The sequence below is a fragment of the Prionailurus viverrinus genome, chromosome B3, assembly GCF_022837055.1.
Source record: "Prionailurus viverrinus isolate Anna chromosome B3, UM_Priviv_1.0, whole genome shotgun sequence".
In the NCBI taxonomy this organism is placed as follows: domain Eukaryota; kingdom Metazoa; phylum Chordata; class Mammalia; order Carnivora; family Felidae; genus Prionailurus; species Prionailurus viverrinus.
This window is the reverse complement of record NC_062566.1, coordinates 105,778,497-105,804,643: the sequence shown is the minus strand read 5'-3', so window position 1 is coordinate 105,804,643 and position 26,147 is coordinate 105,778,497. Positions and strand designations below refer to the sequence as shown.

Genomic DNA, 26,147 nt, shown 5'->3' with positions numbered 1-26,147 from the left:
CTTAGATCCTCTGTCTCCTTCTTTCTCTGCCCCTCTCCTGCTTGCACTCTCTCTCAAAAATAAACATTTAAAAAAGAGAGAGAGAAATCAAGAAAACAATCCCATTTACAACTGCATCAGAAAGAATAAAATACCTAGGAATAAATTTAACCAAGGAGTAAAAGACCTGTACACTGAAAAATATGACTTGAAAGAAATTCAAGAAGTTACAAATAAATGGGAAGCTATTCCATGCACATGGATTGGAAGTATAAATATTGTTAAATGTCCATACTACCCAAAGGAATCTACAGATTCAATGCAAACCTCATCAAAATTCCAATGGCAGTTTTTACAGGACTAGAAACAAACAATCCTAAAATTTATACAGAATCACAAAAGATCCTGAATAGCCAAAATAATCTTGAGAAAGAACAAAGTCAGAGGTATCCCACTCCCTGATTTCAAATGATACTACAACACTATAGCAATCAAAATAGTATGGTATTGGCATAAAAGCAGACACATAGATCAATGCATTAGGAAAGAGAGCTCAGAAATAAACCCACACATATATGGCCAATTAATTTATGACAGAGGAGGCAAGAACATACAAAAGAGAAAGGATAGACTCTTTAATAAATGTTGTGCAGACTGGACAGCTACATGTAAAAGAATGAAACTGGACCACTATCTTGTACTGTTTATAAAAATTAACTCAATATGGATTAAAGATTTGAATGTTAAGACATGAAACCATAAAACTCCCAGAAGAAAACAGGCAGTAGGCTCCTTGACATCAGTATTAGTGATTTTTTTTTTTTTTTTTTGGAACTGGCTCCAAAAGCAAAAATAAACAAGTTGGACTACACCAAACTGAAAAGTTTCCGCACAGCGAAGGAAACCATCAGCAAAAGAAAAAGTAAACCTATCAAATGGGAGAAGATATTTTCAAATCATAAGGGGTTAATATCCAAAACATACTTAAAAATTCAGACAATTCATAACAAAAATTTTTTTTAATGGGCAGAAGATCTGAATACACATTTTTTCCCAAAGAAGACATACAGAAGGCCAACAGGCACATGAAAAGATGCTCAATATTACCAATCATCAGGTAAATAAATGAAATATCATCACACATCTGTCAGAATAGATATTATTAAAAAGATAAGAAATAAAAGGTTTAGGTGAGGATGTAGAGAAAAAGAAACTCTTGTAGACTGTTGATGGGAATGTAAATTTGTGCATCCACTATGGAAAACAGTATGGAGATTCCTAAAAAAATTAAAAATAGGCCTGCCATATGATGAAGAAATTCCACGCTGGGTTTTCTGTCTGAAGAAAAAGAAAACACTAAATGGAAAAGATATACGTACCCTTATGTTTGTTGCAGCATTAATTTATAGTAACTAAGATATAGAAACAACCTAAGTGTCCATTGATGGATGAATGTATAAAGATGTGGCATATAAATATAATGGAATACTACTCAGCTATTAAAAAGAATGAAATTATGCCATTTGCAACAATATGGATGGACCTTGAGGGTACTCTGCAAAGGAAATACGTCAGATAGAGAAAGGTAAATACTACACGATCTTACTTGTATGTGGAACCTAAAAAACAAAACAACACAAAGCGTAGACTCCTAGATATAGAAACCAGACTGGTGGGTGCCAGAGAAGAAAGAAGATTGCTGGGGGGAGATATGGGTGACAGGGATCAAGGGGTACAAACTTTCAGGACTAAAATAAAAAAGTCATGGGGATATAATGTACAGCATGGGGAATATAGTCAATAATACTGCATTAACTTTGTATGGTAATAGCTGGTAAAGAGACTTATTTTAGTGATTATTTTGCAATGTATACCAGTGTTGAATTACCAAGTGATACATTTGAAGCTAACATAACGTTGTCAAATATACCACAATTTAAAAAAAAAGAAAAAAAAGGAAAAACAAAAAGAAAATTTACCAAACATATTTTATAAATACTTTTACCAATGGCTAGTTTATAAAAACAATTTATGTTCTTCAGAAAATTAAATTAACCATTTTGATTAATGGAGCATTTAGTATATTACAAACGTGGAAATATTAGGGGCAAATCAACACCTACCAAAATGTCTGGAATGATGAATGGGCAGATGTGGTTGGAGGTTTCAAGTCTTGAATTAAAAAAAAAAAAAAATCTTCTGAGTTGGGTATACACGTGTATTACCAATCATTTCTAGAAAAGAAAAAGCCAAGAGCCAGATTTTAATAATAAGAAAACTGGAACTGGGTAGAGACATTAACAAAGGGGGAAATTCTTAGGAAGAAAAAAATGGTTTTAAAAGAAAGTACTATAAATTTGGGGTAAAATAAAACTGTGTATAAATGGTCTATATGGTAAGGAAAGAATTCCATGGTCATCTCAGCCAGCATGGATTAGAATTAAAGTGGGTGAGAGGCCATATATTTTTTTGCCTAAAATACTCTCAGATCATTTTCTGTAAGGTTTTCTTCCTTCGAATCTTACTCTGGGTAAAAGTGATTTGAAATGTTAGGGCATAGAAAACACAAAGCATAGAAAATTCCTTATCTGTTAATTACAAATTTTATGTTTATCACATTTTAGTTATATTTGTGCTATGCTAGGCATCTTTTCAAGAATTCAGAGGAAATCGTATTTTTTAGAAAATAAAACTAATCAAAGATGCAGGATAAAATCAGTAGGTATTTATGTAAAGAATTAAAAAAAACATAGGTTTAATATTTCAAAAATAACAAATTCATATTCACCATTTTTGATGCCCATAATGCACTATGTACTGACATCTACATGTCAAGACTATTCTAGTGATAGTTAATAGTAATAATTTAGGCTAAATAGCTTGCAATATATAAATTTTGTAGTTTAATGAATAAGAAATTAAGTTATATTCCAGGCTCAAAAAAATTATAATAAATATTCAGTTTAAAATAAGTATTATCATTTTCTTATTAAGTAAAATAGTTTTTTCCCTCCTAGTTTCATTGTATAATTGACGTAGAAGTCTGTATCAGTTTGAAGTGTATAACATAATGATTTATGTATATATTACAAAACGATAACCACAATTTTAGTTAACATCCATCAACTCACATAGTTATAATTTTTTTTCTTATGATGAGATTTTAAGATCTATTATCTCAGTAACTTTCAAATATACAATATGGTATAACAGTTTTAAATATATATTACTTAGAAGACGTATTTCTAAAGGTAAAATTCTTTGACTTCATTGTAAAATTAGTTCAATCAATGATTTATCTCAACCCAATATGACAAAATACAACTTTATTTAAATTAGTTGTGGAAGGCAAAATGACCAAGGCTAAGCCTATATATTGTGTTTCCCTACTACTTTTATGAAAGAAATGACAGCAATATTTTACCTTTGTATAGTTCATGTATCACAAAAAAGATTTCAATATTACATAAAGTTAAACTCAAGTACAGAGAAGGATCTAACAAAATTTAACATGTTAATTATGCAACATAAACTAAGACACTGAATTACACCCAGATAATCATGTCATTACTTGGTAGCAATGTATTTCTTTTTAAAAAATGTTTATGCTTTGTTATAAAAAATGCTTGCCACAGAAAGTTTATATTTGAATCTTTTGATATGGTTCAATTTCTGTTAAGTTTCAAGATGAAAAGTATCAGAGTGAGTGTAAACAGAATCCACCAGAACTATTCTTTTCATCATGGTGCTTTGGTGCTTTTGGCCTTGTCCTTATCATTAACAGATTTACAGCAGCAGCAAGACACTGTCAGCCTTTTCAAGTTTTGTCTTTTGACTTGCATTCTTTTCCTCTTCAGGGCAGTCAGAGGCCAAATTCCCACCTCCCCATCATCTTTGTCTCTGTATTGTCTTAAAAAAATTTTTTTTAATGTTTATTTTTAGAGAGAGAAAGACACACACACACACAGAATGCAAGCAGGGCAGGGAGGGGGGGGGGGGGTGAGGCAGAGAGAGAGGCAGACACAGAACCCAAGGCAGGCTCTAGGCTCTGAGCTGTCAGCACAGAGTCCAATGCGGACTCGAACTCATGAGCCATGAGATCATGACCTGAGCTGAAGTCGGACGCTTAGCCAACTGAGCCACCCAGGTGCCCCTCTTTATTCTCTTTTAAAGAGGATATTACATTCTGACAAAATATGCCAGTGACCAAGTCATATTTTAGCCATAGGATATAAATATCACCTCCTACTTTGTTTTATATGTTTTCCTCTTTCTCTGCTCTCTTTAGACTAATTAGTCCCCAGAATTGGAAATTCCTTGAATGAATCCGAATAATTCTTTATCTGAACAAGGGGCACCTGAGTGGCTCAGTCAGTTGAGCGTCTCTTGATTTTGGCTCGCTCAGGTTGTGATCCCAGGGTTGTGGGATCCACACTGAGCTTGGAGCGTGCTTGAGATTCTCTCCTTCTGTCCTTCTCCCTTGCTCGTACCTGCTCTCTCCCTCTCTCTCCCTCTCTCTCTCTCTCTCTCTCTCTCTCAAAAAAAATTCAGCCTTTATAAACAAATGATTTTGACAAAGGCTCCTCCCACCTTTGTACAAGTTGCTCCTTGTTTTCAAATGCCAGCTAATCATCCATTTCACAGGACCATTCATAGATAACCTAATGCCACCTCTCTGCTTACTCCATGAAGTGATTGCTTGTGTCTGATTTCTTTGATCCGTTCGGTATGTCTGGCTTTATGTCTTTGAATATACTCGCATGTTTTGTCTCCCTCAGTAGATTATAAATGCCTCAATATTAGACACAATGAGTTCTAATCAAGGACGGACAATTATTTGCCTGCAGACCTATGAATTCAAGTGAAATGCTTTAACTTTTTCCTAGTTCCAAAATCCTTTCCAAATCTCTTCCTTCTGATTCCCAGAACCACAGTCCAAGTTTCTGCCCCCATTCCCTCTCACCTGACTACTGCAATCATCTTCTAATTATTTACCTAGCCTTTGCTCTCTGACCTCTGGCAATTTACCTTCGATTTCCTTCTCAGTTATCTTTCTAAAGCAGTTCTGATGGTGTCACTCCCTAGGTTAAAAGCCCTCCATGGCTCTCCACTGCCTACAAATAAAATCTCCAGCTTGGCATTCAAGGGCTTTACAATCTGGTCCCATCCCCTCTTTCTAACCCCATTCCAACCACTTACTCCTCCTACTGTGTATTCTATGAGCTACTGTTTATCAAATACATCTTTGCACATTCCTATCCCATCTTTCTTCATTTTCTGTCTTTCCTAAGATGAGTTTCTCCACCTACTCTCATCATGCTCTTTAATAAAGGATCCCAGCTCAAGAGGATCACTTCTTACCTGGCTTGTTGTCCCTAGTCAACTTGTTTCTTCTCCGTTCCAGAGCATGTTGTTTATCTCCATTTTAGCATTTTCCATTTATACTGTGAGCAACTTTAAGACAGAGATGATGATTTATTTATCTTCCTATGGCTATAGCGTAGCAAGTGAAGTGGGAGGAAGAGAATAATTTCCCTAGGAAATGAAGGAAATACTGCTAAAGACACAGGTAGGGGAAATTTCCCAACTTTCTTGGAAGAGGTTCAAATTCTTTAATTATTGACATCCACTTACTTGAAGTAGCTTCTTGGAATTAAGAGTTCAGAGAATCTCTGGGGCACCTGGGTGGCTAGTCCAACTTTGGCTCAGGTCATGATATCATTGGTGGTGGGTTGGAGCCCCACCTGGGGCTCTGTGCTGACAGCTCAGAGCCAGGAGCCTGCTTCAAATTCTGTTATCTCCCTCTCTCTCTGCCCCTCCCCCATTTGTGTTCTTTCTCTCTCTCTCAAAAATAAATATTAAAAAAAAAGTTCAGAGACTTTCTAATAAAAACTGTATTTTCTAGAATTCAAGTTTGTAACTTTCCTGACATGGAAGTTAAGCCTCTAAATCAGCCTCATCAAGCTCAAAAAATCTACAGCCTGCATCCAGGAACCAATTAATTTCTTCTGTGCAACCCCACCTAGCTGTTAGAATTTATTAAAATACTACATTTAAGTCAAGATAACTGTGATCTCTTAACTTATTTGATCAATGGCGCAGTATTGTCCTGGGATCTACATCTAATCTTGCCACCACTGGTCAATTGGCACGTGGCTTTCAGGACATGAGCCGTCAGAAACAGCTCTGTAATTACTTGTGATTACTTGAGTCGAACGATTCCGGGCCTATGGTGGTTATTTCGCCTTCATTCACCATTAAACACTTGATTCTGTGCCAGCAGGATGTCCGGGTGCTTGGCCACTCGCACCTGGGACGCCGGCCCCCAGGGTCATGGCCTCTCCGAACCAACGGTGGTCAGAGGCAAGCCGGCAGCATCAGCCGGAGGGAAACGAGGGCTGAAGTTGGAGAAGGGGTCGGACATGGTCCGCCCGCCCAGCGCCGCGACGCCTGGCGGGTGTCAAGGCGAACCTCAACGCAGCAACCCCGCTGAGCCTCAGCACCCCCACGCCGCCGGATGCGCTCGAGGCGGCCGCGCGCGGCCAGGCGCCCTCCCGGCGCGGCAGTGGGGGGCGGGGCTGGGCGCTGCGCGCGCCGGCGCGTGGAGGCCGCGGGCGGTGGCGGAGCGCGCGCGGCCTGGGAGGGGCGCGCGGGGCGGAGGCGCGCGGCGGCGGCGGCTGCGGCCTGTGGCGCCGTCACCGGGCAGAGCCGAGCGGGTCCGGCTAGGCGCTGCTGCCGCTGGCCAGGTGCGCGGGGACGATTCCGGGCTGCGCCAGGGTCCGGCCCGCCTTCCCGCCGCCGACGTCCTCCCGTCTGCGGGCCGCCAGGGTCCCGTTATCATGTCGCTGAGGCAGCGCCTGGCCCAGCTGGCTCGCCGTCTGCAGGAGCCGCAGAAAGTGGCCCGTTTCCAGAGGCTGTGCGGGGTGGAAGCGCTGCCTCGCCGCTCCGCCGCTCCCGCCACCGATCCGAGGGAGGATGAGAAGGCGGAGGCGCCCCTAGCCGGAGACGCCCGGCGCCGAGAGCCGCAGCCTGGGGCGTCTGCAGGCCCCCAGCCGCCCGGGAACGACCGCAATCAGTGTCCCGCCAAGCCCGGCGGCGGCGGCGGCGGCGGCGCCCCCAACGGCGTGCGGAACGGGCTGGCGACCGAGCTGGGCCCGGCCTCGCCGCCGCGCGTGGGGGCCCTGCGCCGCAACTCGCTAACGGGCGAGGAGGGTGAGCTGGCCCACGTGAGCAACTGGCCGCTCTACTACCTGTTCTGCTTCGGCACCGAGCTGGGCAACGAACTCTTTTACATCCTGTTCTTCCCCTTCTGGATCTGGAACCTGGACGCCCTGGTGGGCCGGAGGCTCGTGGTCATCTGGGTGCTGGTCATGTACCTGGGCCAGTGCACCAAGGACATCATCCGCTGGCCGCGGCCCGCCTCGCCGCCCGTGGTCAAGTTGGAGGTCTTCTACAACTCCGAGTACAGCATGCCCTCCACCCATGCCATGTCCGGCACCGCCATCCCCATCTCTATGATCCTCCTCACCTACGGCCGCTGGCAGGTAAGGGTCCCTTGTCTGTCGTCTGCTCAGCCTTGGAGAGTTAAACTACCCGGAGTTGTCTTCACTCCCCGCAGTTATGTTAATTTGGCCGTTCCCCTCCCAAACCTCTCTTTCCGCGGGATTTCACAGTCCCCGCAAACAGGCCTTTTCTAGGTTTTAAAAAATTAAATGATCCGGGAAAACTTAAGAGACTTAGCTGTCAAACTGTATTCTAATAACAGTGCCTTTCTTAGAACCCAAAGGAAACGCTATTCGTGGAGTAACATTATCATTGAGCTTTGGTTGAGTTTTTAAAATGGTTTTAATTCTTGTGATGCACAGAATATAATTGTAATTAAGTATGATGGTCTTACACTTAACCAAGACCCAGTTTCACCATAATGATGCCTTGCCCCAGACTAATTCTGCCAGGCTTGGGTAAAGTCTTGAGCTTTATTTACTCTGAGACAGTGTTTATAAAACCGTCGTGTAATTGCAAAACAAACATGGTCGTTCGAGGCTATGAAGAAATGAATTTTAAACGAAGGCCACTGTTTATGGAAGTGAATGGAACGCAGCCTGAGTTATCTTTTTTAGGGGTGTGGCTGCTAATTTGCTGTTGGATACAAAGTTTAATTAATCTCCTAAATCACTGATTTGTAGTATCAGTTGTTGAGCTGTTACAGTATTACTGTTTCATTAGCTTTGAAAGTGCATACTTTTATTACAGTTTTTCTTAAAATCAGGGCTCTTGGTCAGACTAGTGGGTTTATAAAAATGACACGTAACGACAGCAAGGACAGCCTGACAATCAGGGATGAGTTTCTAATGGGAAATATCTTATATTTTGCCTCCTTCTTTTGGCCTCCCATTTTTCACTCTTTCATGTTACTTAGGTTTGAATACTGATTCTCTTTTTTATAGAAGCAACATTTATTCTTAGACTGCTATCTTGTTTTATCCATCTTTTAAAAATTATAAGGAGCTTTGTTCCTACTGTAGACCAGTCCCTTAATTTAAGAATAAACTTAGTAATCATGGAGAATCTAAAGAATTAGACATCCTCAATTTTTTTTTTCCATCAGAGCACGAAATCGTCTTAAATTGAGATATACTCAATTCTGTGTAAAACTCCATTATGTTAAGCTTACTCATTCCAGATTTAATTGCAGTATAATGTCTTATCCCCATGGGCACTTCTGTGCAGTACATCTCTCTTACAGTTTCATGCAAAATATGTAATGTGCAGAGTAAGAATGACAGAATTACGACAGAAGAGTACCATGGACAATTATTTTTTCCTATTTAGCCAAAGGCGATATAGGTGATACTCAAAATTGTAAAATAGTGCTGCCTGTTTTGCATGAAAGATAAATATGTTTTATTTGATCTAAATATTTTAGAATTTAAGATTGTCATTGATTTATGTTTGGCATATTTACTGGTTAGCTAATGATGTTTGTCTTATTTTCATGAGACTTTCAGGAAAAAACTGTAACTGTAGGGTCTTTTATAATTCCTCAATGAGTAGCTATGTTGCATGGTGTTACTATTAGAGTCCAAGTTAAAAAAAAAAGTTATTTTTTGCTCACTTATTCAAAGCACGTGCTAACAGAAAGTCTGAAAACTGTACTGCTGATGATTTATGAATTGTAGATATTAGTATTGTAATATTTCAGGGTTACTTGAATTCTTAGAAAAAGCTTACATTATAGTTTTGGACAACCTAGTATGTTTAATTCAAAGTTTGAGGAATTCGTATATTGTACAATTTTATAAATTTAGCTAGACATGACTTTAAAAATCACCTACTCTCAAACTGTATTTTACATATGTGGAGACTGAGCTATTAGAATTAATCTTGTAAAATTAAATTTCTTATTTTAGATTTTTTTACTTTAAATTCGAGTAAACTTCTAAATTCGAATAATTGTTTATCTTTTGGTTATAGAAGAAAGGCTCCCTTGTATGGAAGTTCTGTGTTTATAAATGTTTTTAATAACCTAGTATGAAAAACAAAATGCTTTTTTACTTTCTACTTTTTTTTATGTTTACTTTTGAGAGAGAGAGAGACAAAGGTGAGTGGGAGAGGGGCAGAGAGAAAGAGAGACACAGAATCCAAAGCAAGCTCCAGGCTCTGAGCTGTCAGCACAGAGCCCGTCGCCGGCTCAAACACATGAACTGTGAGATCATGACTTGAGCCAATGTCTGATGCTCAATTGACTGAGCCACCCAGGCGCCCCAACTTTTTTACTCTTTAAAAAAATCCTGTTATAATTGAAAACAAAAGTACCTTCCTTTGCTTAAGCTGTTTTGGTCCTACTCTCTGTCAGTTAGTATTGTAGTAGTTTGGAGGCTTATATTTTCAGGAGTGTGTAATGAAAAAACGATACTGGAAACTGGGGTAAGAATTAAGCAATGAAAGCCTGGTGTTTTTCTAATTAATAGTAGTTTGGGTTGATAGTCCTGTCTATCTGCTGGGCCCCTAGTGCTTATTCAGGACAAGTGTGGTTATTTCTATATGCCTGGGATGCTGAAACATCTCTGGAAACAGTTCTCTCACATACCATCCTTTTGGTGTGGAATAACTGCTCCCTGCCAATTAATGTGAAATCAGCTTTTGAAATCTGCTCAAGATTGACTTCCTATAAAGAGTATCCACCCCCCGCCCCCCCCCCCCATTTTTTGGCTGTTTAAAAAAAATTTTTTTTAAGTTTATTTATTTTGAGAGAGATAGAGACCGTGCAAGTGGGGGAGGAGCAGAGAGAGCTGGGGAGAGAGAGAATCCCAAGCAGGCTCCATGCTGCCATTGCAGAGCCCCAAGTGGGACTTGAACTCATTAAACCTTGAGATCCTGACAGGAGCCAAAACCAGGAGTCTGATGCTTAACCCACGGAACCTACCAAGTGCCCCTACACAGAGCCTTTTTATTTTTAATTAACCCCTTCTGTTTCATCAATCCTCATTTATTCTTAAAATGACCACAGACCAACAAAATTGCTTCGGGCTTGTTTAAAGTGCAGGTTTCTATCCCTACTCTCAGAGATGCAGATCCATTAGCCAGCTAAGTGAGGTCTATTGCATTTTACTGAAGTTTCCCAAAGATTTTTGAGGGAAAAAAAAGTATTTTCTTAAACCCCTAATAGGTAAAATTAACTCTTGATCCTTAAAATATATTTTGTATTTCTCCAACATTGTTGTCTCACCTTTTTTGCAATTCCAGTCTTTGAATCTTTTTAAGGTATGTTATATCAAAAGAGAGATCGGAACAGTATGACTCCAAGCAGTTATTTGATACTAGAAGAATTTTTTTTCATGCTGATGCAAGATAGAAAGTGTATGGCATTTCCAGGTATTAAGTAACTTGAAATCCATTAGCCAGGATAATAATTACTGCTTTCGTATTATTTGTTGGAATTTTTTTGTAGCCTGAATTGGGAAAAAATAAGAAATCAGGAGCATTAGGTATTAAGAACATGGTCCTTTGAAGAATAATCTAAAATTAAAAGTAAAGCACTCCTTTTGTACTTATTTTTGCATGTTCTTTCCAAAAATAAAAATTCTTAATTTTTAAATAATATTGCATATGAGTTCTAATTATATACTTGATTTAATGACGTTAAGAAAGTTTTAGATTAATCTCATTTTAAAAAATTGTCATCATACACTTTATAGCCAAACCCATTCCCAACTGGTCCATATGCTCTCACTAATTTTAATAATAATAATAGTAATTCTAGTGTTAACATGTATGAAGGTCAGACATTTTTTAAAATGTCTATTACCTGATTTAGTCTACTTTTATAACTTCCCAATGTTTGGTCCTACTATTAATACAAGTTTACAGATCAGGAAAGTAAGGTAGAGGAAGATTAATTTATTCAAAGTAATATAGCTAGTAAGTCTCACAGGGAAAATTTAAATCTTACAGACTTCAGGGGCACCTGGGGGGCTCAGTCTGTTAAGCGTCCAACTTTGGCTCAGGTCATGATCTCAACTGGTTCAGGTCATGATCTCATGGTCCGTCCGTGAGTTTGAGCCCAGCATCAGGCTCTGTGCTGACAGCTCAGAGCCTGGAGCCTGCTTCGGATTGTGTTACCTCTCTTTATGTCCCTCCATAGCTCATGCTCTATCTTTCTGTCTCAAAACTAAATAAACATTAGAAAAAAATTTTTAATCTTACAGACTCCAGAGCTTATGCAGAAAATTCTTTTGAGGGGCGCCTGGGTGGCGCAGTCGGTTAAGCATCCGACTTCAGCCAGGTCACGATCTCGCGGTCCGTGAGTTCGAGCCCCGCGTCGGGCTCTGGGCTGATGGCTCGGAGCCTGGAGCCTGTTTCTGATTCTGTGTCTCCCTCTCTCTCTGCCCCTCCCCCGTTCATGCTCTGTCTCTCTCTGTCCCAAAAATAAATAAACGTTGAAAAAAAAAAAATTAAAAAAAAAAAAAAGAATTGCATTAAAAAAAAGAAAATTCTTTTGAAATCACACTATGTGATTTTTAAAGAATCTTTTAAATAATAAATATTTTTGAAATAGGATTGTGTCAAACTACACAAACAGCTTTTTAGAAGCTTGAGAAGCTTTTAGAAACATGCCTTGAGAAGATAATATGTGTGTATATAAACACATATGCAATAGCCACAAATATTTATGTTTTAAACATGTATTAAGTTGTTGACTGAAATCAGTGCTGATTTTTCTCACCCTTCCTTTTCCTCTATTTTTCTAATATAAATAAAAAATTCAGTAAATATAATAAGAGCTTTGGAAAAGAAAAACACATAAGATATTTTATTAAAATATAGTTTATTGTAAATAATAAAGATATCTGTGAGGTCATGAAAAAATAAAAGGAAGGCAAGAAAAACTACAAAAGTGGGTCAGTAATGACAAGAGCTAGAAAAGGCTTCAAGAGCCAAGGAAAACTGATCACACTGGTAATTCTGGGAAGAAACACAGTTCATTAAAAAATCAAATTGGTTTGCTCTTTGATTTCTTTTTACCTCATATCGTACTTGTGCTTGAAATGCACATTTTCCTGATTTTGTAAGCGCTTACTATTAATCCTTCCTTTAAAAATAATTGAATTTATTTGTTTGAGTAGGGAATACTTAATAGAAAATTTAATATTTACATGAAAATATGAAGAGGAGAGTACATTTCTTTTCTTTTTCTATTCCAAAGCTACCAGAATCTCTTTTCCAGAAGAATTCATTGTTCTAATCTGTTGTTTAGCCTTCTGGAGAATCTTTACTTTTGTAGACATATATCTATATAGTTTATTTTTCATACAAATGGTAGCATACTATACTTTTCTGGACCTTGCTTTTTTCATATAGAAATATATTGTGGGAAGATTTTCCTTTTCTTTTACCCAGCAGTTAATGAGTACTAACTTTTTGTGCTTAACTGTTGTTTTAAATGCTTTACATGACTTAATTGTTTTAATCCCCCTAAAATCCTCAGAGTATTATCACCTATTTACAGAAGAAGAAATTGAGGTAGAGGGAAATTAAGTAATTTGCTCCAGTTGACTCTTAAAAGTACCTAACAGACCCTGGATTCAAACCTAGAGAGTTTAAAAGATTTTTTTTTTTTAATCTTTATTTAGTTTTGAGAGAGACAGAGACAGAGCAAGAGCGGGAGAGGGGCAGAGATAGAGGGAGACACCGAATCTGAAGCAGGCACCAGGCTCTGAGCTGTCAGCACAGAGTCCAATGCAGGGCTTGAAATCACGAACCGCGAGATCATAACCCGAGATGAAGTCGGACGCTTAACCGACAGAGCCACCCAGGCGCCCCTAAACCTAGAGTTTAGCTGCACAATTATACTATGCTACTGTATTATATTGTCTCTCCATGTTAGCAGTTTCCATTGTGTGTGTGTGTGTGTGTGTGTGTGTGTGTGTGTGTGTGTGTACACACACACGTACATGTATATATACATTTTTTTTTAACAGTTTGAGATCAGAGCGCGAGCATGTGTGCATGCGTGAGCATGTGTGCATGCGTAAGCATGCACAAGCAGGGGATGGGCAGAAAGAGAGGAAGAGAGAGAGAATCCCAAGCAGGCTCCACACTGTCAGCATGGAGCCTGAACCGCCTGAGTGGAAGTCAGCTGCTTAACTGACTGGGCCACCCAGGCACCCTGGCACTTTCCATACTGTATAAATAGCTGTATTAATTTTTTCACATTTACATTTCTTTCCAATATATTAACACAGTGTAATTTATTTAGTAGGTTGACTATTTCAGTACTGTGTATTCAAAGCTTTTTCATTTTTTTTTTTTTCTATTAGATTGCTGGCATTTTACTTACTGATTTTTTTTTTTAATTATACCTTGGGGTGTCTGGGTGGCTCACTGTTGGGAGATTGAGCCCCACATGGGGCTCTGTGCTGTGCGTGGAGCCTGCAAAGATTCTCACTCTTCTCTCTCCACCCCTCCCCTGTTTGCTTTGTGCATGCGTGCACACACTCTCTCTAATAAAGAAAAAAAAAATTAAAAAAAAAATAAACTATACCTCTTGGGTTTTCCTTTTTCTTTTTAAACTGCTGTTCTGCCTTCAAATAATGTTCTATTTCAAGTATAGCCTAAGAAGCTTGCAATGGTATACTTTCATTTTCCCTCTCTTTTTTTTTATTATTGTTGTCATACACTTTACATCTACATATGTTATAAAACTCACAATAATACATTTTTGTGTAATGTTCCAGCATTTCTAGAAATTTTTTTTTCTCCCCTCTTCCTCTATCTCCCTCCAAATCTTAGAAATTCAGCTTCATGTATGTTAAATTGTTTAACACTGGTCACTCACAGATCACTGATGTGATGGTGATGATGATGATGATGATGATGATGATGATGATGAGTGCAATGTTTTTGCTCTTGGTGCTTCGTTTTATATCATCTCTATTGCTATAACTTCCAGTTCACTGATCTTTTCTTCTGCAGTATCTGATTTTCTGGTGGACTCAAGTAGGATGGGATATATTTTCACATACTATATATTTTATATCTAGAAGCTCCAATTAGATGTTTTTTTAATCTTCCTTTTTTCCTGCTCATGTTATTTCTTTTACATTCTTGAATATAATATTTTATTCTATTTTTAATGTTCATTTATTTTTGAGGGGGGTGGAGGGGCAGAGAGAGAGGGAGACACTGAACTCGAAAACCGGCTCCAGTCTCCAAGCTGTCAGCACAGAACCCGACTTGGGCTTGACCTCACAAATTGTGAAATCATGACCTGAGCCAAAGTCGGACGCTTAAGCGGCTGAGCCACCCACATGCCCCTTGAGTATAAGATTAAAAAAAAAAAATGAAAAAAAAAATTTTTTAATGTTTATTCATTTTTGAGAGATAGAGCATGAATGGGGTAGGGGCAGAAAGAGAGGGAGACACGGAGTCCGAAGAAGGCTCCAGACTCTGAGCTGTCAGCACAGAGTCCCACATGGGGCTCAAACTCATGGACCGCGAGATCATGACCTGAGTGGAAGTTAAGTCAGACATTTAACTGACTGAGCTACCCAGACGCCCCTGAGTATAAGATTTTAATAACTGTTTTAAAGTTCTTACCCACTAGTTTCATCATCTTTGTCATCTTTGTGTGGTTCTAATATTTCTCCTGGTTATGGATTATATTATTCTGCTTCTTTGGTAATTTTTAAGAGTTTTAGATTTTGTTGTATTCCTTTAAATAATGTTGGACTTTGTTGTGGTTACAGTTTAATGTTTTTAAGCTTGCTAGAGAGAGTCCAGAATAACCATAGGTTAGAGCTAATTTGTCCTCACTGCTAAGGTCATAAGATTCTTTTTTTTTTTTTAAGATTTTTTTTTTTTTTAAATAATCTCTACACCCAACATGGGGCTTGAGTTTAAAACCCCCGAGATCAAGAGCTTGTTCTTTGTAAGGACTGAGCCAGCCAGGTGCCCCAAGCAATAACCTTCTAAAGAGTACCCAATTCCCTTAGTACTCTGCTGGGTAGGAAAGTGATTCCAGGCCTGTGTGAACTTTGGGAATTGATTGGCCTACTGTTTTCTGGTATTTTTTTCTCCCATCCTTGTGGACTTTCACCCCATGCATGCACAGATTAATACTCAGCAAACTATTTGCAGAGACCCCCTACAGATCTTCTGGACTTGTGCGATTCCTCTCTCCAGTGTTCTGTCCTGCAAACTAATAGCTGCCTTGGCCTCTGGAAATTCCAGTCTTCTTCCCCTTAACTCAGTGAAACTGCTAGACTTTGTTTTGGTTCCTCCTCCCATGCTACAGCCTGGAAACTGCCTCCAGCAGCAACCTAGGGCAGTCGTAGGGCCCATCTCATTTGTTTCCCTTTTCTCATGAATTACAGTTCTGTGCTGCTTGTTTTCCAGTATCTGAAAATGGTTGTTTTATATAATTTGTCTCGTTTTCTGGATGTTTACAATGGAACAGCTGTACTTACAACAGTTAATCCTTTATGGGCAGAAACAAATCCTCTCACCTCTACTTACTGGTTTTTGTTTTTTATATTAAAAAATGTATTGAGATGTAATTCATGTACCATACAGTTCACCCATTTAAATTATGCAATTCAATAGCTTCCAATAGGGGTGGCTCAGTTGACGAAGCATCAGACTTTGGCTCAGGTCATGATCTCATGGTTCATGAGTGCAAGCCCCACGTTGGGCTGTGTGCTGACAGCTCAGAGTCTGGAGCTTGCTTCAAACTCTGCGTCTCCCTCTCTCTGCCCCTCCCCCACTCTTGCTCTGTGTGTGTCTCTCAAAAATAAATAAACATTAAAAAAATTAAAAAAATACCTTTCAATATATTCATAGAGTTGTGCAACCATCATCACAGTCAATTTTAGAACATTTTCTACCACCCAAAGGATTCCCATACTCCTAGCAGTCATTCCCCATTTCCCCCCAATTCCTAGGTAACCCTAGACAACCACTAATCCACTTTATGTCTCTATAGATTTGCCTACTCTGGACATTTATATCTTTATGTCTCTATAGATTTGCCTACTCTGGACATTTATATCTCTGGATATAAATGGGAACATACAATATTTAGTCTGTTGCTGGCTTCTTTCACTTAGCATGTTTTAAGATTCATCTGTATTATAGCATGTATCAGTACTTCATTCCTTTTTATTGCTAAGTAATATTCCATCAGATAGATATACCACATTTTATTTATCCTTTCATTTGCGGGTAGACATTTGGTTTTACTTTATTTTGAATAATGTTGCTACGGGTATTTTTGTATACATTTTTGCACGGACATATGCTTTTGTTTCTCTTGGGTTACTTTTTGCTTTTTGAAGCCCTTTATATTGTGTTCAAATTAGCCTTTTGTCTGTGTGTGATTTAGAAATACGTGTTCCTAAATTGTTACTTCTCTTCTGCTTTTTTGTTTTTCAAGCAGAATTATTTTCTTTTTATACGTCAGTCTTTTGTTTCGTGGTTTCTAGGTTTTGTGTAATATTTAGAATAGTCTTCTACCATGATTTGTTGCAGTACTTTTATGGTTTTTGTTTTTGTTTTTGTTTTTTTTTTTATGCTTAAAAGATGGCTTTGAACCATCTCTTGCTTTGAGTAAGGAATCTAAATTGATATTTCCCAATGGCACCATTTATTGAATAGTCCATTTTCCCCTGACTTTAACTGTCACTTTTTTTAAAAGTTTATTTATTTATTTTGACAGAGAGAGTGCAAGTGCACACACAAATGAGCACAAGTGGAGGCAGAAAGAGAGGGAGAGAATCCCAAGCAGCTCTGTGCTATCAGCACAGAGCCCGATTGGGGGCTTGATCTCAGGAATCATGAGATCATGACCTGAGCCAAAATCAAGTCTGATGCTTAACTTACTGAGCCACCCAGGTGCCCCTGTATTAATCATAGATTAAATACAGATATATATTGGGGTCTGTATCCATATTTTTTACTAAGAATTGATACATCTGCTATTTGTGTGCAAGTTCCATACTATTATATTTACTATAGCTTTATAATATTTTTTCACTTATTCTTGCTGTTTTTACTTGTTTATACAGTCTTCTGTATGTACTTTAGATTTTGTTTTTCTAGTTCCAAAAGAAAAATCCTTTTGCTTTTTTACTAAAAAGATAAAATCATACTTTCATGTTTAAATCTTTGATCTACCTTTAGTGGTTTTGGTATATGTTGTGAGAAATGGGTCTGATGTATTTTTTTCATATTGATAATTAAGCTAATACTATTTTTGAATAGTTCATCCTTTCTCCCCATATCTGTAATCCCACTTTGTTACGTACCAAGTTTCTATAAGTGTATGGCTGTGATTCTGGGTTTTGTATTCTGTTTCACTGGTCTCTTTTATTTGTCTGTCTCTTTATCAATATCATCATTATGCTTTAATTGCTTTAGACTAAGTCTTAATATCTGTTTATGAAAGTTCTCTACCATATTCTTCAAGATTGTCTTGGCTATTTTTGAGTATTTGCTTTCAATATACATCTTAGAATGAGCTCTTTAATTTCCATAAAAATCTCTGGACTTTTATTGAAATTGCAATGATTTATAAATTAATGTGGAGAGAATTGATAGCCTTACAATATTGAATTTGTCTATGAATATGGTAAATCTTTTTTTTTTTTTTAATGTTTATTTTTGAGAGAGCAAGACAGAGCACAAGCACAGTAGGGTAGGGGCAGACAGAGAGGGAGATAAAATCTGAAGCAGGCTCCAGGCCCTAAGCTGTCAGCACGGAGCCTGACATGGGGCTTGAACCCATGAACTGTGAGATCGTGACCTGAGCCAAAGTCAAATGCTTAAATGACTCAGCCACCCAGGCTCCCTGAATATGGTAAATCTTTATTTAGGTTTTCTTAAATATATTTCAATGGAGTTTTATAATTTCCTCCATATAAATCAAGTATATCTTCTGTTAGACTTGTTTGTAGTTTATGTTTTTTGTTATTGTCGTAAGTGATACCTTGTTAAAATTCAAATATAACTTTTTGTGACTGGAATATAGAAACATACTTGATTTTTATGTATTGATCATATATACAACTTTTTTCAACTCTCCATTAATTTAATAATTAGATGTATATTCTCATCTGTTCTTTATAGAGAAAAATATGTCAGCTGAGAATAATGACAAGTTTATTTCTTTTGTTGCAATTATACATTTTTGTTGACCAAAAAGCTTTAACAATGGTAATGACATTAAATTCCATAAATATAATCATTTCATTTCTAATAAGTACTAGCCAGTCACATAAGTCCTACAGATAAGAGGGCAAATAAAACAAAAATATGGTCTGTTTGCTTGAGGGGATTAGATTGGTGTTTTAGGAAGATTCTTGTATCGATAGTATGGAAAGTGACTAGAGAGCAGTAAGACTGGAGGCAGGGGAAGCAGACCAGGTAAGACGTTACTCCACCAGTTCAAGGGAGAGAAGATGGAGACCTACAGGAGACTATAAACAACGGCCTGCTGCCTGATTTTATATGACCTGTGAAGTATGAATGGTTTTTTACATTTTAAATAGTTGACAAAGGCCACAAGATTATTTATTTTGTGACATGTGCAAATTATATGAAATTAATAGTTTTAGTGGCTATACATAAAGCTTTATTGGATCACAGCCGTGTCCATTCATTTATATATATCTTGTCTGTGGTGCCTTTGTGCTATGGCAGCAGAATTGAGTAATTGTGACATTGACTATATAATCCACAAAGCCCAACATAGTTACTATCTGGCTCTTTACAAAAGAACTTGGCTGGCTCCTGACCTAAATAGTGTCAGTGGGAGTAGAAAGAAATGGATACATTTGAGAGATACTAAGATGTAGAATTGATAAGACATGGTGATTAATTGCAAATGACAGTAAAGAAGAAAAACAGGAGTAAAGGATTATTCCTATATTTACTATTTGGGAAGCTGTGAAATAGTAGTGTGATTTATAGAAATTGCAGAAAGGAGCAGGAGTATGGAGGAAAATTCCATTTTAGATATGTTGAATTTGAGGTGTCTGTAAGACTGAACTATCTGGCAGGCAATTCTGCACATGAAAGAGACCTGGAGAGGTTTGGTATCATCAGCATACATGTGCAGAATGAAGTGATGAGAGTGGATGGTCCTGCCCTTGGAGGGTACACACAGAAGAACAGAGAGTCTAGGGAAAAACCTTTTTTTTTTTTTTTTTTTTTTTTTTTTTTTTAGTAAAAAAAATTTTTTTGATGTTTATTTATTTTTAAGAGAGAGACACAGCATGAGCAGGGAAGGGGTAGAGAGCGAGGGAGACACAATGTGAAGCAGGCTCCAGGCTCTGAGCTGTCAGTACAGAGCCCGACATGGGGCTTGAACTCGTGAATTGTGAGCTTGTGACCTGAGCCAAAGTCAGATGCTTAACTGACTGAGCCACCCAGGTGCCCCCAAGGAAAAAAAACCTTTAAAGACCTCAATATTTAAGGAATGGATAGGGTAAAAAGAACCTGAAACAGAATCTGACGAGCAGCAGTTTGAGAGGTTTGTCTAACTAAGGTTTTGTGTGTGTGTGTGTGTGTGTGTGTGTGTGTGTGTGTTTGCGTGTAGGGCTCTAGTAACTCATTTGTACTAGAAAAAAAAATTTATTTGAGGACTAGAATGGGTATCTTCTCATAGAAGTCAAAGTCAAGAAAGTGCTGCCAGGCTTCTGGAGGAATTAGAGCCAGGCCTCTAGAACGCTATTAGAACTAAAGGCAATGCCGTTCATCCCTTTTCTTGGGGTTGCATGGTCTCCCATTTCTGCTTCTTTCTTCTCTCTCTGCTTTGGCACACATGTTTCAGCCTTATCCCTACTTCTACATCATTTCCAAATTCAAGCACACAACAGAGACTGACTTGCTTTCAAACTACTATCAGGAAAGAGAATCTAATTAGCCCAACCCAGCCAATGGATTTACTGCTGTAGGGCCAGGTGTCCATGCCTGACCAAGAGCTGTAGTCGGAAGAGCAGGATCATACAGTAGGAGCATGTCTCCAGGGCCACCCTGCTGGGTCTAAGTGGGGAATATTTGCAGAAGAAAAGAGTGAAAATTGGACAATATCATAAAAAGAATATACTATAAAGGGAAGCTGCAAGTGAGAGTGTTTCTAGAAAAGGAAAGCAGTTAATATTTTTAAATGCTGCTAAAAGAACAAGCAAGATAAGCACTGAGCTTTATAGAAGACTTGGAAAATAAAAATAGGAAAAATCTAATGTTAACATTTTGGTATTTCCTTACAGTTTGAAAATAATTGGGGCCATATTATATATAGTGTTTATTCTTTTTTTATATAATGTGTGATGGTTAATTTTATGTGTCTTTTAGCTAGGCCATGATACCCCGATTTTTGGTTAAACACTATTGTAGATGTTTCTGTGAAGATTTTTTTTATATGACATTAACATTTAAATCTGTAGACTTTGAGATTACCTTCCATAATATGGGTGGGGCTTTTATCCAATCAATTGAAAGCCTTAAGAGAAAAAAGACTGTCCCCCCCCCCCCCCCCCAAGGAGGAGGGGATTCTGTGCTGCTACTGTCTTTGGACTTGGACTACATTAACTCTTTCCTAGATGTCCAGTCTGCTGGCCTACCTGCAGATTTTGGACTCTCCAGCCTCCATGATCATTGAAATAAATCCAATAATAAAGCCAATTCCTTGGAATAAATCTATCTCCATATATGTGTACATATAGACCTTATTGGTTTCATTATTCTGGAGAGCTCTAATAGGTCATACTTTTTCCTTTCAGCAAACATTCCTAGAAAACATTCTTAATGAATGAAGCACTTACATATTCTTGCAAAATAGTTTTTATATTATAGGATTGTCCTTACTAGAGATATATTACCTCCATTTATAGATGAGGAAGCTGTGATGCAAAGAGCTTATGAAACTAGTGCGTTGTCCTACACCTGAAGAGGTAGGCACCTTTGGAGTAGTCAGCCTAGCTCACAACCCTCTAAAGGTCCCTCACCTTTAGGGCAACTGTATTTTCTCAAATCAGAAATTGAGTTTGGGCAGGTTTCTTCACTAAAGAAGTAAATCGAAAAACCTCCATTTACCATGTGGACTAAAGAACAGAAAAGCTGCTACACAGAAAAGGATGTATGTAATAAGAAGAGATGGTCCTGTGACCATTTATAGTTGCAGTTTCTTCTTGAAGCTTAGCTTCCTTTTGCCTTAAGGTTCAGTGACTCTGTATCCTTATAATGCAGCTTCTTTTTTCTCAACATGAGTTGATTCTGTTATTTCCATTTTTCAGCGTCCCAGTAAATGCATATAGTAAATGTCTAGAACCAGATCTGTGTAGCTCCAAAAACCCGTATTTTAAACTACTACATTATAGTCAATATTAATTCATTGCTGTATGCTATATATAATTTTATGATAAACATGTTTATATATGAATCCTTGCCCACATTTCTATGTCTTTGGTATAGAATTCTAGGAGAGAGATCACTGGGTCAAAGTATATGAACATTTAGACTTTTATATATTGGCAAAATGCTTTCCAAAAGGGGGCATCAATTTTTATTCCACTAACAGGGTATGAGAACAAGGCAGATGTATCATTAATGTGGTATCCTAGTCATCTCTTGTTTACATATACACTATCCATTTCTTGAATTCAAAATATAACTTTTTTCTGGTGCCTGCCTTTGTCCCATATTTAAATTACTCTGAAAATTTTAAATTCTGTTGAAGACAGTTCTTGTAATTGCTTTAATGGCAAGTCATTTTATTGACTTTTTTTTCTAACTTCAATGAATGTAAATGACAAATGCCACAATATAAAAAATAATTCTGATTATGTGTGATAGTTAAGGAAAGTGTATCAGTAAGAATAGAGCTGTTTGGTATAATAACTGAAGGAAATGGTTAGATAAGTGTTCTTGTAATAGACTGTGCAATGAAAAGATTAGGTAGTGGTATGAAATTAAAAGCATCTAGGAGGTCATGTGATCCGTTTTCAGTTTGGTAAATTTTTATTAATTTGAAAATAACATGAAGGACTTGTGTTTCAGCTTTTTTTTTTTTTCAACGTTTATTTATTTTTGGGACAGAGAGAGACAGAGCATGAACGGGGGAGGGGCAGAGAGAGAGGGAGACACAGAATCGGAAACAGGCTCCAGGCTCTGAGCCATCAGCCCAGAGCCTGACGCGGGGCTCGAACTCACGAACTGCGAGATCGTGACCTGGCTGAAGTCGGACGCTTAACCGACTGCTCCACCCAGGCGCCCCTCAGCTTTTTTTTTTAAAGTATTTTTTTTAATGTTTGTTTGTTTGCTTATTTATTTGTTTATTTTGAGAGAGAGGGAAAGATGGGGAGAGGCAGAGAGAAGGGGAGACACATAATTCAAAGCAGGTTCCAGGCTCTGAGCTGTCAGCACAGCTGGGGCTCAAACTCATGAACCTGACCTGGGGCTCAAACTCATGAACCGTGAGATCATGACCTAGCCGAAGTCAGATGCTTAACCAACTGAGCCACCCAGGCGCCCCTTCTTTCAGCTTTTTTGGTAAGACCTAAAGATTTAAGAAAAAACCTTTTTATAAGAGGAAATAACATGAATTTAGCAGATAAAGCTCAACAGTCTCTAAAAAAAAAAAAAAAAAAAGAAAAAGAGAAAGAAAAATAGAAGCTAGGAACCACTACCAAACTTAAAATTACTATTTGTATGGTGATAAAAGTGTAAAGTAACAAGCACAGTAAATTGGAAGACATCAGAATAGACCACTGGAATATAATACTAAATGTTATTTGGCATCTCTGCATCTGTTTCTTTATCTGTAAAGAGAGGAGAGGGTGGTGGAATTAATGTCTTCAATATCCCTTTTGCCTTTAAGTAAGTAAAGTTTGTACCTAGCCTCCATTCTAAGAAAAACCTACATAAAAAATATCTCAGTGATAATCTGCTTTATCCTAGGGATACAAGGAATTAAACAACACACTTCATACATGAAGGACAGCTTAGTAAATAGTGGTTAAGAGCTTAGACTTCGGAATTAGACTCTCAATGTTTGAATCTCAGCTCCATGCCTTAATACCTATTTAATCTTAGACCTCTTTTTTCCTCAGTTTCCTTTAAATTAGAATACCTACCTCATAGGGTTGTTCTGATGATTAAATGAGCTAATATTTATAAAGCTCTTAGGATAGTGCCTGGTACATAGTAAGTTTTATGTTCAGTAAAATTATTTAATCTACTAACCCTTCAGTAAAGAACAAATTGACATTATTTTGTTCTAACGTCACTTTTGGCTTTTAAAAAATCCAGACAGTTTATTTGTCAGAAATAAAGGATTGGGTTGGGTAGGAATTAGGGGTAGAGAGTGACAGTCAAGGGAAGGACAGAACAACAAATATGTGTATATCAGAAGTGAGAGAAAGGTTGGTTAGATTGTTATCACAAAGAGAAAGAGGAAGATGACTTTTTAAAAAATAGAAACGAGGGCTCTTACGGACTTTTACAGAATTGCTAAATTTGCCATTGTGGAGAAGACAACTTGAGTTTCCCATGACAATGCCTTTTGCATTTTGAAAATTACTGTATTTAATTGCTCCCATTCCACTTACTGTCCCAAGTGCTAAAGCAGCTCAGGAAGAGCTATTGCCGCCCCAGACTAGATTTGCTCCCAGCCCTGGAGATTTGAATAGGGATTTCTTAAAAAACAAATCTCCACAGAATCCATATTAGACGACTGGAGAAATTCTCTGGGGCCTTGTAGCAAGTAGGGCTAGATTATCCAAGAGACAATTAGATAAAAAAATTCTTTGACAGATTGGAATTGGAATAAAGTAATGAATTGGAAACTGCCTGGAAGACTGAATTTACTAAGTTTCTGTTGTTTCTACTCTGGTTTCCAAAGAGGGAATCAGGAATTTTTTGTCTTGTTTCTAATCTCGGGAAACCTTTTACTTTTTCACCCTTGAGTACGTTAGCTGTAGGTAGTTCATAAATGCCCTTTATCATGTTGAAGAAATTCCCTTCTTTCCTAGTTTTTTAAATCCTTTTATTATGAAGGATGATCATGTATATTTTTTTCTTAATTCTATTAATACAGTATATTACATTGATTTTTCTTTGTTGAACCACCCTTGCATTTCTGTGATAGATCCCACTTGGTCATGGTGTGTAATATTTTCCCCTTCCACCCCCCAGTGTATAATATATTTTTGAAAATTTTTATTTATCGAGGTGCCTGGGTGGCTCTGTTGGTTAGGCATTGGCCTGGCTGTTGGTTAAGCATCGGACTCTTGGTTTTGGCTCAGGTCATGATCTCACAGTTTCATGAGTTTGAGCCTGGCTGGCAGCATGGAGCCTGCTTGCTTGCTTGCCTATTTATTTAAAGTTTATTTATTTGTTTGGGGGTGGGGGGAGGTTTTTATATTTCTATACAATTTAGTTACTTTGTTTTAGAAAGTGTATATATATATTTTTTTTTTAATTTTTTTTTCAACGTTTATTTATTTTTGGGACAGAGAGAGACAGAGCATGAACGGGGGAGGGGCTGAGAGAGAGGGAGACACAGAATCGGAAACAGGCTCCAGGCTCTGAGCCATCAGCCCAGAGCCCGACGCGGGGCTCAAACTCCCGGACCGCGAGATCGTGACCTGGCTGAAGTCGGACACTTAACCGACTGTGCCACCCAGGCGCCCCAGAAAGTGTATATTAATGTTATTTATTTAAAAAATTTTTTTTAATGTTTATTTTTGAGAGAGAGGGAGACAGACAGAGTGAGAGCAGGGTAGAGTAGGGTAGGGGCAGAGAGAGAGGGAGACAGAATCTGAAGGAGGCTCCAGGCTCTGAGCTGTCAGCACAGAGCCCAATGAGGGGCTCAAACTCACAAAGTGAGATCATGACCTGAGCTGAAATCAAGGGGAAGAGCTTGAGAAAGATTGATATTAAATATCTGGTAAAATTCACCAGTGAAACCATCCGGGCTTCAGGGACTGAGGCTGATGGCAGTTTGCCTGTCTTGTGATCCATCTCAGCATGTGGCATAAATAGGGAAGAGAGAGATCACAGAATGATTGAAAGTGGCATAAGTCACTTTCGTCACAGCTCATTGGCCAAACTAATCACATGGTCCCAATCTAACTTCAAGAGGACCCGAAAATGTAGAGGAGCATAAGGAATATTTGATGAACATTAATGTTTCAACACCTGTTCTCCTTTTATTTCTCCAATGTAATGAACACATTTTATTATGTTATTAATATATTTTATATAATATATAATTTATATATATTTAAATATCATATAATTTGCATATTTTGTGTTTACTATTTAGTGCCTTCCCCTCAGCAAAAGCATAAGCTTATTCTCCTAGAAAATCACACTGCTTACAATTTCTTGCCTATAAGCCTTTGCTCACAGTGTTCCTACTGTGATGCTTTTTATCTTTTTTGTCCTGTACTCCTTTTTTCTAAAGGTGAAATCCTACTTATTTCTCAGGACAACTTGGATCTTAACTTTATCTGGATGACTTTGCTAACATCTTTAAGTTAAGTGCTCATCCCTTAGGCTCCATCTGAATTTTTAGTATACTGTCATAGCACTTACCTCATTATATAGTTACATGTCTGTCTGCCCCATCAACCAAGTTCCTCATGCATGTGGAAGAATGGCTGGAG

General features: G+C 38.1%; 1 protein-coding gene across 1 annotated transcript in view; it reads left to right on the top strand.

The window, feature by feature from the left end:
- The first annotated feature begins 6,631 nt into the window (after window positions 1–6,631).
- Window positions 6,632–26,147, top strand: part of SGPP1 (sphingosine-1-phosphate phosphatase 1) — a 36,364-nt gene continuing 16,848 nt past the window's right edge. Inside the window, exon 1 of the mRNA XM_047864276.1 lies at window positions 6,632–7,523. Coding sequence (XP_047720232.1) covers window positions 6,819–7,523 — 705 coding nt within the window. The 5' untranslated portion in view covers window positions 6,632–6,818. The remainder of the gene's footprint in view (window positions 7,524–26,147) is intronic.